The sequence below is a fragment of the Micropterus dolomieu genome, linkage group LG17, assembly GCF_021292245.1.
Source record: "Micropterus dolomieu isolate WLL.071019.BEF.003 ecotype Adirondacks linkage group LG17, ASM2129224v1, whole genome shotgun sequence".
NCBI lineage: Eukaryota > Metazoa > Chordata > Actinopteri > Centrarchiformes > Centrarchidae > Micropterus > Micropterus dolomieu.
The window spans coordinates 8,990,099-9,009,941 of NC_060166.1; the positions used below are offsets into that span (position 1 = coordinate 8,990,099).

Below are 19,843 nucleotides of genomic sequence, written 5' to 3' on the forward strand. Positions count from 1 at the left end.
GTGTTTTTTTCAAGACAACCAAAATTCTCGTGTCTTCCATGCACGAATCCAGTCCCAAACATGTCCAATAGGTATAGCTGATCATTATGGCAGATGTCCATCATAATGATATTGGGAATAATGTGAACGACAACATGTTTGAGTGATAGAAAACTAGTACAATAAAAGCATATCATTTCTGTCATATAATTTGTGACAAATCTTTTTTTAAACTTTGTTATTTTAAAATACATACTATGTCCTGTCACTTTGAAGACATTCCAGCATTTGCTCATAATTGGTAGTGACAGGGTTAAATAGTTTGGCATACTCAGCAAGCCATGCCCAAAAGGATGCTATTTTGTCTCTTGCAAAGGAAAGGAAAGGGGGGGGGGGGGTGAGGCCAGGTCTCAGGACGCAGTGTCAACCCTCCCTCCCATGGGAGACACTGGGGAGGGGGGAGGGGTTATACAGAACAGCTGAGATTACAAACCGTGCTCAAGACTGGGTCAGCCCATCAATTTCAGCACTTGCAAAACACATGCAAAGGTAAGTCAGAGTTTTGGACTCATTCTGTCTGCCTGTTGGTGGCGTCCGTTTTGAGAGTCACTTCGCAGGTAAGGACGGAGCTGAAAACTGTGAGCGTCATACCCGCGAGTAAGTCCAGCACTCCTGTTTTCACACTGATAAAAAAGATTGTTTGGACGCCTTGAAAGAAAATACAGTCAATGCATCGAACGGGGACAAAGCAGTTAGGAGGTGGAAAGGAGGAGTTGAAATGCTGCAAGTAAGGCAAAGACGGATGATTTATGCTTCAGTCAGAGGAGAAAGAAAAACAACATGCGTGGAGGTTCAGACATTTCAGACGCCATGGCGGAGAGGGGAACGAAAACCCTCCAAGAACTTACAGGGATTAAACACTGAGGTGAGACGAGAGGAGTCATTGGTTGTTTGGATCTCCTGCCCTCTCCTCCTCCTCTTCATCCTCCTCATCGAGAGACACAACACCGGAGGAGGCCACGTCAGAGACCCTCCTGCGCGGGACATAGTCGGGCGGGAACTCCACTCCGTTTCCCTCCGCCTGCACCTGGCACATGGTGCTCTCATAGTCCTTGCAGGGGGTGTCGTCGTCCTCACCAGGTGACAGGTATGTCTCAGAGTAAGACATGGAGTAGCAAGGAGAGTCCTGACCCCCGCAGGGTCTGATGCCCCGCCCTCCCCCGCCCAGGCTGTGGAAGCCGCTGTCCCCCCCAACAAGCCCGCTCTGCCCCGCCCTCTGAAGTCGGGCCAGCAGCAGCTCCTCCCCTCCCTGCAGCGCAGACAAGATTTTGGCGGCAAGCTCAGCGGCGTTGCTGTAGGAGTGGGTGCCACGGTGGCCGCCCAGGTCCCGCAGTAGCGGGTGGTGCTCGTCCAGGCTGTAGAGGCTGGAGCACAGGGTGTCCGGGGAGCCTGCCGTGGGGGAGGGCTCTCCGCTGCCACCTTCTCCTCCTCCTCCTCCACCTTCGCAAAAGGGCCCTCGCAGGCCCAGGTGTTGGCAAACCTGGCTGTGGATCAGATCCTTCAAGTAGGGAGGATATGATGGCACATCTAGAAGGAATGATACAGACTGTGAGCCTGAAGAAAAACAAACAACGATAAGAGAGGAAACATGAGATGAAACTAGAATGTTTCCTGCCTTTACTCTTTGTACTCATTATTTACATTTTTACCCTAGGGAGTTTTTGACCACTAGTGGCGCTACAGAGCAATGTTTTGATGAGCAGGTCTATATCATGTGTGCCTGCAAACAGTCGCATGCTCTCCCACAGATCAGTAGTTGGCTGCAGTAACACAACAAGAAACGTAGCAATGCAAAAGCAAAATGAGGATTTAAAATAAGAAAAATGCTTTCCAGGTCATTTCTGAGGAAGGAATGTCCGATGTCATATTATTATTATACAATGCATTTTGCTGAAAAACATGGAATGTGACGTACTACACAGCGTACCTGTAAGAATAATTTTGCTCTGCTTTTGCAAAAGGAAGCCAAACTCATTTATGTGTCAAGCAAGTTTCCACTGCTGACAAATAATTATAGCAATGTTGTAATTTTAAAAAGCAACCACAGCACAATTTAAGGAAGAAAAAAAGCACGCTAAAAGTACCAGTTACCACAAATAACTGTTACAAAGCACTCGATATAAAGTAGCAACTAGTAAAGTTCACCATCAACTGGGTTAAAAAGAAATATGTGTCATGGTTTTGGGGTGTTTTCTCATTCTCTGTTTAGACTTATTTCTGGATTTCGGTTTGCTTTGGATAGTGGCCTGCTCCGGTCTGGATGTATTTGCATTGTTTTGGACTGCCTGCCTCACCTTGGTTATAGGTTTTCACATTCTGTTAATTAACACTTCAAATGCATCTGCTCCACCTTGGTGTCTGCATTCTGGTTCCAAATCTGTTTTTCTTGTGTCTACACTTGGCATTAACCTGACACTATCTAGATGTAAAGAATGGAAAAGACATCATCCACTGCATTACAAGAGTGTGAAACATACCAGAAGTGAAAATTGTGAGTAAAAAGAAAGCAAAAAAAGATACAAAATACATAAATTTGATATTGAACCCAAAGTATGATATTTTTGCTAAATACAGTAAGAGGAAAAATGCAACAATATCAAGATATATGTAACAAAATATACAATTTGTTACAGTAGTGCTAAGAAACTAGCTGCAAAATATCATCAGCTGGTACGTGTGAGGCTCTGTTTACTAAATGGCCTTTGCCAGAAGGTAAGAAACCATAGATGAATATATGAAGATAGAGAAGTAACACTGAACTGAATGTTATCAGCTGCATCACAGGTTATTGGTGGTTCAGTGTAATCAAGATGAAAGCTCCAGTATGCACACACCAACACACATACACACAGCCATGGTCAAATACACTCTGTGTATTTATTACCCACTCACACACCATCCTCACACAGACATTGTCTCTGCAGCAAAGGAAATTATATTAAACTTGCAGGAGGGATATCAAATTGCGCGGAGGAACAAAAAAAAATGTTGGGAGAGGATGAAAACTAGGGCACTGGGACAATGAAAGATACAGAGAGAGAGGGAGAGAGAGAGGTGGACAGGGAAGAGGGTGTGTGATGGAGTACTAGGACAAAATTAAGGAAATAAATATGATTTTGCTTTACCACAGATATTGTGGTCTGTATTTCTGTGTGTGTGTGTGTGTGTGTGTGTGTGTACCTGTGCTCTGTGTGGTGGGCTCGTTGGCAGGCATAAAGTCCTCGTCATATGAGTCATCGTTGGACTCGTCGCCGTCCACAGAGGACCAGGCCCTCAGCTTAGCCTCCGCTATGGCGAACTGCTCTGCCACACCTGCGCACACATGCACATGCACACATAAGCTGCACTTATTCACAAGCAAATACATGGTCAGCATAATAACAAGGAGGCCATTGCGTCTCCATGTTAGATAGATGTTGTTGATTGGCAGGTCTGTGTGATGAACAGTGCACCCTGTAGGATTAGACTGGACAGAGACAGCATTCCCATTACAATCGATGTTCTTCAGCGGTCATGTGGCTGGTGCACTTAACATGACCGTCGCTAAGTGTTCGATAGTGTTGTTATGCAGGTTGCATTTCTGCCAGTGCAGAGGAGACAGGAGACAGTATGTTGGAAGAAGCATAAAAAATATCCTATGAAAGCACAGACATCACAGAATCTGTATGTCACCCAAAATGTCAAGAAAAAAAAAAACCCTACTGACATTTTCATTGAAATAATATGTTTTTATCATGCAGGAAGCTTATGGTCAGAGAACTGTCCCTTAAACCTGCATTCTATCAAACGGCCAGCAGGGGTGACTCTTCTGGTTGCAAAAAGAAGTCCGGCTCCATTAGTAATAATGATAAAATGACCCTACTTCTCACCTGATTTATTACCTCAGTAAACACTTTCATAATGGATTTATGGTCTCAACCGCTAGTTTCAAGTCTAATTTAAAACAAAATGATGTTCATTTAGTAAATTCTGGTTCCATTTAGAGGAAAATAGACCATAAAGCAGAGTGTGCTTCAGGCCGGGATTATCTATGATGTTACCGTGGCGATCTGTCAATCAGGCTAGAGTGACTCGTACCCTCGGCACTGTGTAAATTTAACCAACGCCGTTAAAAAACCTTATGAGGAGTTGGTTGTTCACTTTCTCTGGTCAGTACATTTAGTTTGGAGACTGTTCTTCGCTAAACAAAATTATCAGCCCTGTTAAAATGACAGTTAACATGAAATACAGATGCACCAAGCCTAAGCAAGCTAACTAGCGCCGCACACGGCCGTTAGCTCCACCGTCTCGTCCAAATATGGTCACGTCCGGTGCTGCTGGTTGAAAAACTCAACTATCGGCCAAACTCGAGACTTCAAAACGGCAGTCCACAAACCAACGGGTGACGTCACTATGACTACGTCCACTTCTTATATACAGTATGGTTTTTATACCATATATGCCTGTTTTCAAGTCATAGCTAGCAAATAAAGTGCGGGTAAAATTGGAATAACATTGGAATCACCTGTAGCATAATGTCTCACTTGGTAAATGTACATTTCAGATCAGATTCTACCTTCATTTACCATTTCATTCTTTGTCTTTTTGTCTTCTGACATTTATCTCTACCAATGTTAAACTACTATACAATTCAAAAAACACATCTTACGTTATTCTTTTCACATAAGCAGCCTACCAAAAGAGGGAAGGCTGGAAAACATTTCATGTGAAAAGTCTGCAGGACGTGTTGACTTTCAAAAAGGCAGAGTGGAACAACTGGAATTAATTAGTGAATGATAAATGAATGAATACACATCGACGCCCCCTGTGTGTAGAGAAGCAGAAACAAAAAATTAAGAATAAAATCTCTAACATAACGCTGTTAGAAGCTGAGGTAAATAAAGACCATGGTTGGGATTTGAAAATTTACAGTATTTGCCAATTTACTTTGTAGTAGTTCTTTTCTGTTTTGTCCTCCCAGATTACATCCAAGGGGGGAAGAATATTGAATGCCCTTCTCAGTATAATACTTATAATACTTACTGAGCGCAAACTTTTCTGTTACAGAGTCAACAAAACTAAACATTACGTGCTCCAAGACTCATTTGATGTATTGCAGAGCTGTATGCCACAGATGTGTTTCAACATCTTGTGTATGCTGTTGTGAACTGTTTGTGTCGCCATACACAAACGTTTGTATGTAAATCCACTGACTTTAATGTCACAAGCTTAGAAAAAGTGATCGGATTTTATCGGTGGCTGTATTTGTGTTTATTTGCCTAGAAATTATAACCTCCACTACCTTATTAATAAATCACTATATTTTATTAGTAACCAAACATACATTCACATACATGTGCATGTAAAACACACACATGTAAGACTACAGAGAGGACATAGTATGTGTGTGTGTGTGTGTGTGTGTGTGTGTGTGTGTGTGTCCGGCTGAGGTGACTCAGAATGTGCCAGAACCAGTAAGTCTCAAGGTCCAAGTAACCAATCACCTCCAATCATTATCAGGAGCTGGCCAATCAGAGAATAAGACTTCCTCTCTCTTTCTCTCTTTATCTCTCTGCTGCGCCTCAGCCTCTTCCTCTCCCTCCATCTGTTTTGTATTCCTCCCCGTTCATCCACTGTCTCCTTCAGGTCACGCCTTTCTTCCCATCGTCTCCCTCAATAAAACGCTCTATCGGCTCACCTTACTCTCCTGATTCCTACCATTCCCTTTGCTTTCACCGTGCAATCTTTCAGCCCTGTCCCTCACTCCTCATCTCGATTTCTATCTCTCTGACTGTCTCCTTCTCTTTGTGTCTCGCTCTCACTCTGACTCGTTTCTGGTCAATGCTCAATATTCAAGCGTAGTCTCCAACAGAAAGAGATCGATGCTCTCATTCATCTTCCACTGTAGATGGGCCTTGTACTCTCCTCACACAACACATCATCCGGCAAATGCAATCGTGCAGGCTGATTCCTTTAACTGGAGAGGTTTCACCTCCATGCATACTTTTTCAGGTCACTGACCAACACACCACACAAAAAAAGGGATAAGAGATAGGGTACGCCAACAGACAGACAGACTCACAAAACTATCTGTGTTCTCCTCTCTATAAAAATTTTGATTATTTTTTTTTACATAGTATGAATAGCATTGAAGTGTCAACTTTCATTAGCTCAGATTGGTGTAATCTTAACCCTAATCACAAACTGTGCTTTTGACCCAACTTGTGTGAAAAATGTACTAAGATCTGAAAATGAAAGATTGTCTTTCTCTCACACATACACACACACACACACACACACACACGCACGCACACACACATACACACACACATACTGCATTTCTGTTACAACTAAGACTACATAACTTTTTCTGAAGGTGTCTGTGCACAAAATAATAGAATTTGGATATACTGTAGCAGGCTGGACGTCATACAGCGGTTTGCAGTTTTACATTTTGCTCGTCAGCTTATTTTAAGAACTTCCTTTTGTTGCCAGCGGTTTAGACATTAATGGCTGTGTGATGTGTTATTTTGAGGGGACAGCAGATGTACACTGTTATACAAGCTGTACACTCACTACTTTACATTGTAGCAAAGTGTCATTTCGTCAGTGTTGTCACATGAAAAGATATAATCCCATATTTACAGAAATGTGAGGAGTGTACTCACTTGTGAGATACTGTATGTATAATCTTCATTTTGAATGCATATTGCTCACTTTAACTGTTTGGTTTTTTTTGCCTGTTTGGAGGAGTGGAAACAAGTTGTAAACGCAGCAGTGACATATCATGACTCCACTCATTCACCAGCTGGCAGCCAACTTTGTTTGTCCGCCAGTTTGGTGTCGAGCATGTAATGTACAGTTGGTTTATCAAAGCTTTTTCGCTGAAGACAGCTGCCAACTGCAGCTGGAAATAGGGTTGATGAGAGCAGTGAGAGTGAACCAAGCAGTTATGTTGCAGGCTGTAAAAACAAAGCAATGAGCCAAAAAATGTTAAAACACTCTGTAGGGCTGAGGGTAACTGTAATTCTTTGTGGGTTAATTCCTATGAGCTACTCCTTTCACATTATACATAGTCATGTGATCCATTTTTAATAAACAATATAGATTATAACCACTTATAATCAAATAAGCAAAATCACAATAAACTGATGCAGATTGAAAAGGTGTTCATTATTGACGCACTGTGCTGCAGTCAGATTGTGCTGTGTGTGTAAATTAGTTTTCAACCTTTAAGCCAATTTCCCATTTTAGATTTTGCAACAGGCTTGTTTGCTGCTGAGATAGTGTAAAACTGGTCAGGCCACATGCACCTCTGCTACACTACAGTGCACCAGAAACTGGAATACAGCCATTCAAATACACACATACGCACACTTTACACCCATCCACACATGTTCTTTCAACATATTCTCTCACTCACGCTCTCTGCCTCTATCATTCACACACGCACACACACACACACACACACACACACACACACACAGTGACAAAAGCCTCTCTCTGTGTCAGTCAAGGCTGGCAGCCAGTTTAATGCACTACAGTGAGACACAGCAGGATTAACTTCAAAGAATGTGTGTGTGTGTGTGTGTGTGTGTGTGTGTGTGTGTTGGCAGAAGTCAGTCTATCAACAGGATAACCCGACCTGCATTTTCAATTCTCAGGATGCCTTCTCCTACACACACACACACCAGTGTGTCATGCCAGCTTGCATTCACACTAAAATACACCAAACACTCACTTCACACATTTGCACATGCTCACTTTATGTACTCAGGTGCTCGCTGACATTCACGCAGTGTGTCCAGTCGCCCACAGTAACACCATCACCAGGCCACAAGGGGAGAGTTGACAAAACTAAAAGGAGTCAGCAAAACTGGCAGCTCCCTGATGGAATGGACGCACTGATGAGTTAAGTTGAAGTGATATGGAGAAGTACAATGTGTAGTAATGACTCCCCAACCCAGCCCACTGCTAGTCAGTTTACACAAATTAAATATAACAAAAGGGTGTGCAGAGCATCAGACACTCTTGCTAAGGATTCGACCCTGTTTATGTGCCATACACATGCAAGGCTTAATAAATTACTGTATTGCATGCAATGAGTGGCCAGGTTCATACGGATCAAAAAAGACCACCTATAGAGATGTTAAGAATGATTTAAAAAATCTATGAAATGAGTGATTCAAAAGAAGAACTTTGTCATTTTGATAAATCAGTTGTATGAATCATCATTACAGTTGCACATAAAGCCACTATCCTAACCAAAGAACATGGAAATGGATCCTTTATTGTGATAATGGATCACAAAGATGGGGACATGAGAAGAGAAGTCATGTAAATAGTACTATATTAAAGAGAAAAGAAAGGAGAAGAGAGGAGGGACAGAGGAAAATCGCTCAGTCACGGTGGCACAAGCCAGGAGCAAAACCTTACTGTGCAAATTAACCTTGAGAGTCTGCATTGCAGGGAGCGAGCGCGAGACTGTAGGGAAGAGCAGGCAGGAGGGACAGGTTGAAAAGGACAGAGAAAAAGAGGAGATAAAGAGACAGAGGGCAGAGAAGAACATTAAAAGAGGGACGGTGTTAATAGGAAGAAGGAGGTAATGAATAGAGGGGCCATGAGTGAATGAAAGAAAAGTAAAAGATGAGGTGAGTGAGTAAAAGATGGAGGAGACAGATGAGCTATGGGTGAGCGGTGCTCTGTGAGAAACAAACCATGTGTGGAGGAGAAGAACTAAGGGCAATGAAAGTGGCTGCGCAAATCAGCTGCAGGATCAAACATCTCATTCCCACCTGGTGTTAACATGCAATCTGTGTCTGGAAACTATCTGGATAATGACATCTAATCATGGGCCTTTGCGTTTACACCTGGTATTACAGAAACATCTTCTTTTCTTGGTTGTGCCTGCACTGTGACCTCAACAAAAGGTGGACTGGATCTGGACCAGGGACTGGATTGGCTTGGAGGCTACTTATTTTACTTTCGCCAAGGAAGGGCTTGTTCAAAGCTCTTTGAGATAGCCGGAAGACTCTTAATTGCGGCCATGTTTGACTCACTTGCGTCTCTTCTGAGGAAACTAAGGAGAGAAGAAATGAAATGAGAAAATATGTTTTTAGAGAAATGCGACGTCATGCTCTATCAGCTGTAGAGACTTTTGATGGAGTTTCTAAATGCACCCATGTGCACTGTGCTGACACTAATAAAGGCTCACAGTTGTCACTGCAGAGCATCATGTTTTCTCTCTGTAGCTGTCATCTGTTTAATAAACACCTGCACACCAGCATTCTGTATTTACACTGTGTCCTGCTCAGAGGCCCAGGATCATTTCTACTGGCAGAATGCATTATGTTATTTATTCATTATCTGTATTTACTCATATTCTGATTGTGAATGCATGATCATGTTATACACTGAAAATGACTTATTAGGCTAAATGTTTCAGGGGCAATTTGAAATGATGCAACCAATTTCAAAGCCAAAGCTCAGGAATGACCAGCCTCAAATATGACTAAATGGAAATCACGATTAATGATATAAAAAGTGTTTCTTGCTGACAGAAAGACTCTCCAACTCGCTCCGACTTTTAATGTATCCATAACAAAAGGTAATGGAGAAAATAACAGATCCTGAAAAGAAAAATCTTTCCAATAAATGAAGAAAGTTGTTTGTGGCCCTTTTGTTGTTCAGACGTACAAATGAACACAGATTTATTTAACTAGATGGTGGAATCAAATCAAATGTAAAACTTGAGAGTGATGCACTTTATAGCGTTTAATGTGTTATCTCAGGAATCATATCAGGAAACATACGGAGAGACACAAAGGGGTGAGGAATGCGGTTGAGGTCCCTGGCCAGAACCAAACTGTACTAATTGCATTTACACCTTGCTCAGATCCAATCACAGTGTGAACCAAATAATCTCTAGTTGTGCTCTAACTGATCCAATAGTACTGCAATTCGATCTGTTAGCATGAACAGGAATTTTTCTTTATGCAGATAAAATATCCAAAGTGCATGTTAAGCAGGTATAAATGGGCTGGAACTGAAAGTTTCTGTCTGCAACCAGCCTCTAAATATCCTTCTGATATCAGTTCTATTTCCTAACCTGTGTTTAAAATGAGTTTTCAGTCAACCATACACTGTGTATATTGTGAAAAAAACAGCTTGTTAGAAGCTAAATGGGATTTTTTTAATTATCTCAGTGTATGCAGCATCTTGATTTAATACACTGTAATTAGTGATCATGTGATATAAATACTCATCTCCTCCTTTTTACATATGTTTACCGTTCTGTTAAGGTGGTTTTTCATCTAATGAGGATACCCCCTGTGATATTTTATAATTATTTTGCAGATTTCCATAAGCTCTCTTGCCCCAGGTGTGTCAGTCATCTCTTCATTGTATTTGTTGTCAGCTGGACTGTGTGCATTCAAAAACTCTCTTTCAGCTTGAGTGCAGCAAAGTGTGTAGCAGGTGTTTCTTCCTGTAATATAGATGTAATGAACAAGTCTCAACAAACAGACGACAGAAGTCTTACCAGCAGCGAAGCGTGCCTCCTGTTCTCCCTCAGTGAGGTCGGAGTAAGAGTTGAAGTCTGATTCCAGGGCTGCTGGAGTGTCTATAGGCTTACACCAGCCCTTCCACTCTATTAGATGGGCCACCCTGCCCTGAGCCATGGCTGTAGGCTTTGTCACATGATCCTTCACTACCTGGGAAATACCTGCAAGGAAAAAGCTAGGGGTTAAGGTGCAGCATAACCTTTGTGACGGTTACACATTTTTATGTGTTAAATGCTGCACTCACCATGCAGGGAGGATCGCGCTAATGCAGCAATCTCTTGAATGGTGAGAGCTCTTCTTGATTTTGGTAACATTTCAATGGTGTCGTCAACATTCACCTGAAAAAACAAGAAAGATAAGGGTCAGGGGAAAGCAGGTACAGTAGCTCAGCTCAGCATGAACGTGAGCAAGGAGAAGGGCCTTGGAATGTGAAGGATTTTCTCTTTCAACAATCAATGCTTTTAATGAGTCACAAGCTGCGTGCCAACAACCACACACGCGGCATGTATGTGCATGGCACTAACGTTTGCTGAAAAATGATTATTTCACCAGCTACTGATAAATAGGACAATATTAAATCATTTAAGCTAAACATGTTATGTAGCATGGTATAACATGTTAAAAGAATAATTTGACATTTTGGGAAATGCAGTTATTCACTTTTTAGCCACAAGTTAGATGAAAACGATACCACTCTCGTGTTGTTCATTAACATGTTTTATATAGTTTGTCCATAAATCAGAAGTGTAAAAAACAGCAAATTATGTGCTTGACTATTTCTTGGGTGCAGTGACTTCCTGGAGTCTTGGTGTCCCTGGGAGATTACCAGGCAACCAGCGGAGACAACAACTAATTGTTGTCCCAAAATGCTAAACAACTCCTTTAAAGTTAAAAATGATTACGACCTAACTACTGTTCAGCCAATTGCTGCTGTCTTTTTCAAGCACATCTGATTTGCATATTATTTCACGTAGAAGATTAGAAACAGAAAAAACAACACTTGTGGCTAGTTGAAGCCACATGTTAACCTGGTGGCTAATTGAGCTGACCCTACTCAAGCTGTAACTCATTTTGTTTTGTATCTATGGCCGCAGACAAGAAGGCATAGAAAATAAAAAAGCATAGCTCTGGTTCTAGATTGGTTGCTGTATTTTTGCACATTATCTGCACATAGCCAATCCCCGAGTGGACCTCTCCAGTGGTGCTGGAAGTGGCTGATGCAACTGCAAATATGCAAGTAATTATACAGGAAAACTTCTTGAAAGGAAACTGATAGAGCTCTGTGCCCAGACAGCCAGATAGATCATTTGTCCTCCGTGAGTTAACAGAACCAGACAGTAGACAAAAGATGGACCCCCTCCTTCCCGTTTGTCCTCCATCAAATCTGTCTGCTCTGTAAAGTCAAACCACAGAGGGAGGATCAGGTGTTGACAAGTCCCTTTGTCTGCTAACTCTCTTTATAGCCTTATTGTACTCATGTGGGAAACAAGCACGTCAAGAGCAAAGGCCACATGCCGAGCTGACGCTACTATGTTGTTACTCAATATGGATCAACACACTTGGCTGACTGAACAATTTGATGACTAATTTTAGGCAGACAAGCATATCTCAACAGGTACAGATTGTGTCCAGTCCCGTGGTGATTGACCGCAGATCTCTGAAGCTCTAGTTTCAACTGCTTTCATTTAGAGAAACAACACAGAGCTACTTGACTCGCCACAACTGAACCCCTAATAAACATAATACTGTGTTTGGATTATTGAGCCGTTTTGAAGTGAAATCTTCCTGTTTGCCTACCTTTCATCAATGAATCACCACTCAAAACACACCACGTCGGATTTTCAGCGAATTAGGAAACACACCAGAAGCGTCACCCTGACCTATCCTGTCAATTCCACTTAATAGCGACAAAATACCTGCCGAATAACAAACAAAAACAAAATGATCTGTCAGACGCGCCCTGCAAGAGCGAAGGGGGATCCTGGGCTTGCGATGGCATCAACGGCTGCCGCGAGGCGTGATAATCCTCTTGTGCCGGGGAGCAGCTCACAGATCAGAGGGAGGATAATCTGTAGATAATGTGACATATACCCTCGAGAAGGGTTATAAAGATATATTGTATTGGTCTTTAAACTAAAAATCAGATGTCAGGCAGGTCATTTTTTCCACCCACAACTGAACATGCTTTATTTGTTTTAGTATAGTTTCCCAGAGAAGTCATTTCAGGTGTGTATCCAACTCAAAAGCTCCTGTCTTACCCTGCTTAATGCCCCTAAACTTGAATGCTATTTCTTTCCAGTGGAGTATCCCATGAAGATATAAATGTTGTTTCAGAGACATTTCTACCCTGAAAAGAATAATATTTGAAAATACAACTTGTCATTTCTGGAGTTTGGAGGCACAAAATGTTCTAATGTATTTCATTTAAAATATATCCGTATGAGCTTTTAAACACCGGGTCCAACCTTGCCACGCAGCTCCGGTTAACAGCATGGCTGGCTGCCGGCTCTGCTCCCCTCCCCCCATGCTCCCCCCATGCTCCCCCACTGCCCTACTGAACAGCAGAGCGAGCACAGAGGAAGACATGGGCCGCTTCAATTAGACTGCTGTGTCGCATCTTTTCCATCACACACTCCGAACAACATGCACAATACATATATTCCTAAATATTATAACCCATAAATTCAATCCTTAATCTCCTACAGTAGCACACTTGTTATCACACAGGAACGATTCATGTCAAGCAGTCAAGATGTTTAGCCCTCGTAAGGATCGCAATAACATCACACTAATACACACATAATGTCAAGAAAGTCGTAAATCTTCAAGGTCTGGTGAACACAGACAGTGACGGGGCTGTCATGATGCTCAGGTTCACCTTTGGCTTTTAAATCATTGGTTTACTGTTGTCTCAGTGAGTCAGTGCGGCGCACTAATTCGGCTTGGAGACAGCGCAGAGAACAACACAACAGATTCCTCGACACAACGGGCATGTTAGGAGACAGTGGGAGTGTGACATAAAACCGGTGTCTGCCTGAGTCACCTGGAAGCCGGCACACACGCACTTACACACGGACACACACACGCACACACACACACGCACTCACACGCACGCACACACACCCTCTTTGTTTTGTTTCTTTTTTTTATTGTATGTGTGTTTTCGTATTGTGGCTGTATTTAAAATTGGGATTTAAATCTGTTAAAATAAATTTGTAATATCTAATTGAATAACCCCCTTTTCATGCTTAGTTTATGTGATTAAGCCTGAAGTGGCTATGACGCATTTATATTTATTGCTCTGTTGTTTGGGCTGATTAAGATAACATCACATCAGAAATCTAATTTGTGGCGTTGAACTGGCAGATTGAGTCAAATAGCTCAATGTACACGCTGAAATACAAGACAGGACTCCGTGCGCAGCAGCCCGCTCTTCTGTCGCACAAACGGGCATACACAGAAGCCATCATCAAAATTGACATGAGAAGGCAAGCCGTGAATGGTTTCAGTGGAACAGACTGGCGTGATATCTGCTTCCCAGGTGGAAAATAACCTGAACATCCTAGTCCTCCCTAGACATACCACGTTTCTGCCCGCCTGTGCGTACCCCTCTGTCTTTCTCAGTTTTCTCTCTATCTCGCAACTTTTCCACGTTGGGAACATTTCTATGGCAACTGGTCACCATGGAACAATTCCTCCTGGTACATGCCTGATTCACTGATGATGTCAACACCGACCGACGACCACAACGCCCAATGAATGCCTCTTGCACGTGGCTTCCTGCCTTCATTCACTGTAGACTCTGCTGCTCAGCGATGCCACAGCTAACACGGGCGTCAGAGATTAGGCATGTGCATCATTTAATCCCTTTGGTGGCATTAAATATGAAGCAGAAAAATGCCAGATATCTATTTGAAAATATGAATTTATTTTTGTTCCATGACCAACAGGTTTGCAAATTGGCCAAATATTTATTTTGTAGGCTACCAATTGTGACTCCAGCACTTCTTCAACAAAGAAACTAAACTTTGAATCATTTCCTAAAGCGTAATCTGACCAAATATAGGCTAGCTAATGTGTGTCTTTTTGGGGGGTCCCTGAAGTGTAACGCATTAGAGTCCTTCCTCTGTGAAAGAGATGTGATAAGATCAGCATTCCAGCCAACCTGTCTCTCACAGTGCCCTGGATTCAATAACAGGTCTGCCAATGAAGAGTGAGAGGCTGCATTTCATAATGGATCACTTAGGCGCTGCTAATCGTCGCCTGGCTGGCTCACTGCGACACATCACATTCACACCCAGATGGTGCGCACTGATGGATAAAAGAGGCAAGGTGGATTCATCATTCTCATTACCATCGTCATCATCATCTCTAAACCAATTATAAGTATCTCACTAACTTCAGCTCCGGAGCATTGCTTAAAAAGGCCCGGCAGTGCTTTGCTTTAATGTCCAGGATTATTTCTAGACACAAAAACAGCAGGCTATTAACCGTAGCATTAAATAGCATGTACCACAGCAGAACCTGTTTTGGGTGCTTCTTGGCTTATGATGGGTTCTTGTAGAGCCACCACCCTTACCAAAGTGCCCTGATAACCCCTCTTTTCTTATTTTATATCTTATTTAATTATTTGCTACAACAAGGTGGGTTCTTGTAGGTCTTGGAAACAGGCTAGCCTCAGTCCACCTGTAGGCTATTTGCCATATGAAACCCCACAATTAACTGTCCAGAAACGCTGGTGCAAACAGTCAAAGAAAAATGTGTTTTCTTTGGTCTTTTGAACTCAAATAAACATTCAAGGGAGCCACTACAAATGTAGCATCTCAGAGCTGAGTTGATCCAGCCATGCATACACGGTCTAAGTAGAGCTTTTGTGTATTTTGACACTCCGTGTCACTGAGATTCCATTTAAAATCCCAAATTAAAAATGAATTGCTAATTACACTGGCTGGCAAATAATTGAACCAACTGGTTAACCTTAATGAAAACTAAAATGGAGAAAGAACTCAGGGTTGAAACACACAGAAATTATTTGGAAGGACTGATTAATAAGGTAATTATTAAACCAGGAAGGGTTGAGAAAATAATTTTCTGCTTCATGTGGCAAATTACAGAGAGACTGTAATCTCTGATTAGGCATACCTGGTAGGTACCTGACTATGTTATAGTACAGTAGGCTGTTAGTAGCTTGGTGATTGTTAAGTTAGTCTATCACACAATCTTTGTAGAGACCTACCCGAGGAGCTATAAATCTGTAGCACCGTGTATAGGCCCATCTACAAGTACATACAGTTGTAGTGGATCAGCCAGTGTTTTAATTATTTTATGCGATTATGAGATTCCAAATATCTCTGTCTCTCCCTGAGGAAGGGGGGGGGGGGGTTGACATATTTCCCCCTCTACAGACAGCCTGACCCAAGTGAAAGGTTCCGTAAGTGCTGTTTTGGGCAGTTAGATCGTAAAACCTACCACCTCTGACGAAGCTAAGACTCGATGCCCTGACTGTTCAAATGACAATATCAACACTAACCAGAAACTAACTTTCTCCTGAACAGCCTATCAGAACTCTTTTGGAAGGAGGGCAGGAAACCCTAAACTGCCCCTCCACACACGTAACCATAGCAACTGACCTTCCTCTTTGATTAATTACCTTAAAGGAGGAGGACTTTGTTAAGTTACTTAGCAGGTTGACGAAACACTTAGTCCGCGAGACGTGATAATGCACAATATTGGAGTCACAAGAAGAAGACAAGAAGATACTCCAATGCTATTTAGAAGAAATATTCATTGATGAAATAGGCTATTCAATGTGTGTGTGTGTGGGGGGGGGGGGTCCTCCCACAGAATATTTTGAGCATTGAACTCTTACTTTCCTGCATTCTAAAGACATTTTCTGCACCAATTTATGGCAAAAATGTCTTTATTTATATGAAGGGAAACAAAATTCATGTGGCCGGTGACAATTCAGAATATAAAAATATGATTAAGTAATCAGCAGCTTGTTTTCTTAGCCCAAGTTACTGTTTTTGGTTTTGGCATATGGTACTATTTCCATTCATGGACCTTGAAAGTAGGTGAAGTTGTGTCAGAAATTCTCTATTAACCCTTTTATTGTTAGAAATGATGATACAAGTTTGAAACATTTGATTCCATGAGCCTACTAATAAGATAGTAAAAGATTCCCACCATCTAATTAATGCAAAAATGTACATTTGTATGAGACCTGTCGCTTACGCCACGCTTACTAAATTGAATGCATCATTTCCTTAATTTCAATCATAATTATCCATTTTCAAGCACTTAGAAATATAAAGTGGCATAAGCTATGTTTTAATGATAAACGTGGGCTATAGTTTAGTCTCTCAAAGAGGAAACAGTGAACAAAGTGTCAGTGGAGCTAGGCTATGTTATAAACTCTGTGGAAGCCTACAGGGGAATACATTAAAATGATAATGTAAACCTGAAAATTAAAATAGTTCTATAATAGCATTATAATTTTCCACATAGGTATGAGTTATTTGAGAACAAATGAAAATGCAATAATGCAATTTGCATTTTCACATACTCATATAAGCATATTATGACCATGTTAAAATGAAAATGGAAAAGCTGCTGTGTACAGCTACCTAATGTAAAGTGGAAAAGATTCAAAGGCTAGATCAAACTTGCTAAATTAAAATGCAATATTAACAATGTAGCCTAATTTTCCATTTGTGAAAACATTATTACAGTCACAATTAAAATTAAAACGCTATTTGAAATTGAAAATGAAAACAACATTTGCCATGTAGAAAAGACTTAATCTGCAGCACAGTGGACAATATTCAAATGCATTAAGTGAAACAGCGCCTCAGTCTATTGCATTTACATGCACATGTCACCACGCTCCTTTGGAGTCAAAATGAAATTGCAAACTGTCAGTCCTCTCATCAAGGTGGGTCTTCAGTTAGGATGCTACTTCTCTTTTTGTGACTTAGTTTATTAACATTTACGAGTCCTACCTACCTACTGACCTGGGCACGAAAAACAATAGACATCACCGGAGTGGAGTGTCTCTGCAGGCTGGGCCTCACTGATTACTGTACGCACAAACACAAATTTAAAAAGAAATTTTAAAGCCTAATTTACTGATTTTTTTTTAAACTTGATTCTATTTGGGAAAAAATATATGTGATGGTTTTCCCTCTGATGCCCTCTTGATGCTTTACTGAGTATCTTGATGAACAGATAGCTTTACTTGTTGCTAAAGTACTGTAGCTTTAGCTACTTAGCTCAGTTAGCTGTGAAGCTAGTAGCAGTTAGCTGACCCTGGAAGCTTGGAGCCCCAGAGTCAGCCAGTTTACACCCTTAGCACAGCAGCTTTGGATCACCACGAGGAGGAGGTTTTTCAGGCCTGGGGCTGGTGCACCCAGCAGGGAATGGACATTAAAACTGAAGCCAGGCGAGTGGGCAACGGAAGCGGGCTCAGCAGCCTTCCCGTGAAAACGGCCAGACCAGGACTGAGCATTCAAGACCGATGGAAGCCACTTTCATGACAGGGAAATACAGCGATCACTGAGTCCCCAGAATCACTCCCCTCCAGCAGAGTCTAGTGTTTTTCCAACCTCTCATCTCATTTGAGGTCTGATAAACAATAATTTAATCTGTCATATGCCACCAAGGTTTTTGTCAGAAGGAAGTGGGCATTGTTTCATCTTATGTAGGTTAGACAAATGATGGACGTGTCCAGGTCACAAGGTAGGCCGAACTTGTAAATATTAATGAACTAAGTCACTGAATAAGGACGTGACATCTTAATTCAAAACCCGCCTTGATGACAGGACTGACAGATTACATTGTCATTTTCATATTGACACCAAAAGAGCATGGTGACGTCTAAATGTAAATGCACAAGACTGGGAGTGCTGGTTTGCTTATTGCATTTGAATATTGTCCACTGTACAGCAGGTTAAGTCTTTGAATGTCAAATGTCATTTTAATATTCAAATTATTAGAAAATTGCATTTTGATTTTAATTGTGACTTAAATAATGCTTGCATAAATGGAAAATTAGGCTAAATTGGATAATTGTATTTTCATTTATAATTTTACTCAAATAACACATACCTAGCCAATGTGAACAATTATAATTACTGTGGAATTACATTTTCATTTTCAAGTTTAGGTGATCATTTTAATAGAGTTCCCTATAGGCTTCCATACAAAACCAGACTAAACTGAAATAATTTTTAAAAAGCGTTAAGGGCACCTCGCTGAAGTCCAGTGCGCCCAAAGGTGCTGTCAGAATCAGTCTGCGCGCCAAGCAGGTCCGCGTGCTCCCCAAAAGCGCGAGGTCTGACAAGGAGCTTGCGGCGCTCCAGTCCACGCGCAACGAACCGTCAACCGCCACTGTCAGGAGGAAGAGAGCCACGTGATTATAAGCAAAGATTATAGCAAATGAGCAATCTAAAAAAATAAAAGTAGCTCCACACGATATTCTCGCTCCAAAATGAATGAAAAAGTCAATAAAGGAAAAAAATAATATTATGACAACAACGCATCCACTTTAATGTGGCAATAAAACGCTATTGTTCATAATATTCCTTTAATTACTGGAGCAAGAATAACAAACTCAAATTTTAAGGATCAGACTAATCCTTCCGTGTTGCTTTACGGTCAAAGTTGCAATCACCATGCCAGCCCATGCCTCCACGCGGACCCCAGGGCATCCAATGAGGGGCGATGACCATGAATGTAATGTTGCTGTATCTCACTGCAGTTTCCCCCAAAGAAAACCAAATTCAAACACTTACATAAATTGCCGGCCCCCTAAAATAAACGTAAGCCTCACAGGCCAACTCCTAAAGGTCTTGTAAAAAGATACACAGGCTGCACATAAAAAAGAGGGGGGTGGAAGGCAACTGTGAAGAAAAAGACAACCCGTCTGATATGAAAAATCAAGTATTCTGAATAAAGAACTATTCTGAATAAAGAACTATTTCAATAGGATGTTGTTTAAAGATTTCATTTTCAAATATTTTTTACAGCACCATAATTAGTATTACGGTATTCCGGGGTGCTATAATACTTAAAAAGCATCTTTAGGCTTGTACCATACACTTTCAGGCAGTGTTTATAAGCATTACATAATGGGGCTGGAACACCCGTCTTTTTGTTATGTATGGTACAAGTCTAAGTGTTGGGCTAAGCGTTCACAGAGCCTTTTATTGCAGCGTACTCTATAAAGACTATAGTGAGATAACATGGGGGGGGGGGGGGGGGGG

The 19,843-nt window shown here is 41.5% G+C and overlaps 1 protein-coding gene across 1 annotated transcript; it reads right to left on the reverse strand.

Moving 5' to 3' along the window:
* Positions 1 to 307: 307 nt before the first annotated feature.
* On the reverse strand, positions 308 to 18,948 carry zgc:165508 (uncharacterized protein LOC100101652 homolog). Its single transcript, XM_046075042.1, has 5 exons — positions 18,829 to 18,948; positions 10,825 to 10,918; positions 10,559 to 10,741; positions 3,220 to 3,351; positions 308 to 1,566 (listed from the first exon to the last, which is right to left on the reverse strand). The coding sequence occupies exons 2-5, from the start codon at positions 10,892 to 10,894 to the stop codon at positions 920 to 922; spliced, it is 1,032 nt and encodes a 343-aa protein (XP_045930998.1). The 5' UTR covers positions 10,895 to 10,918; positions 18,829 to 18,948; the 3' UTR covers positions 308 to 919.
* Between the last annotated feature and the right edge of the window lie 895 nt (positions 18,949 to 19,843).

Bases quoted from the DNA above. Each gene is read 5' to 3' on its own strand.
- zgc:165508 (XM_046075042.1), bottom strand. From the start codon at position 10,894: ATGTTACCAAAATCAAGAAGAGCTCTCACCATTCAAGAGATTGCTGCA. The intron at 10,742-10,824 runs GTGAGTGCAGCA...TTTTCCTTGCAG, and splicing joins AGCGCGATCCTCCCTGCATG to GTATTTCCCAGGTAGTGAAG. The intron at 1,567-3,219 runs GTACACACACAC...CATTCCTTCTAG, and splicing joins GCCCACCACACAGAGCACAG to ATGTGCCATCATATCCTCCC.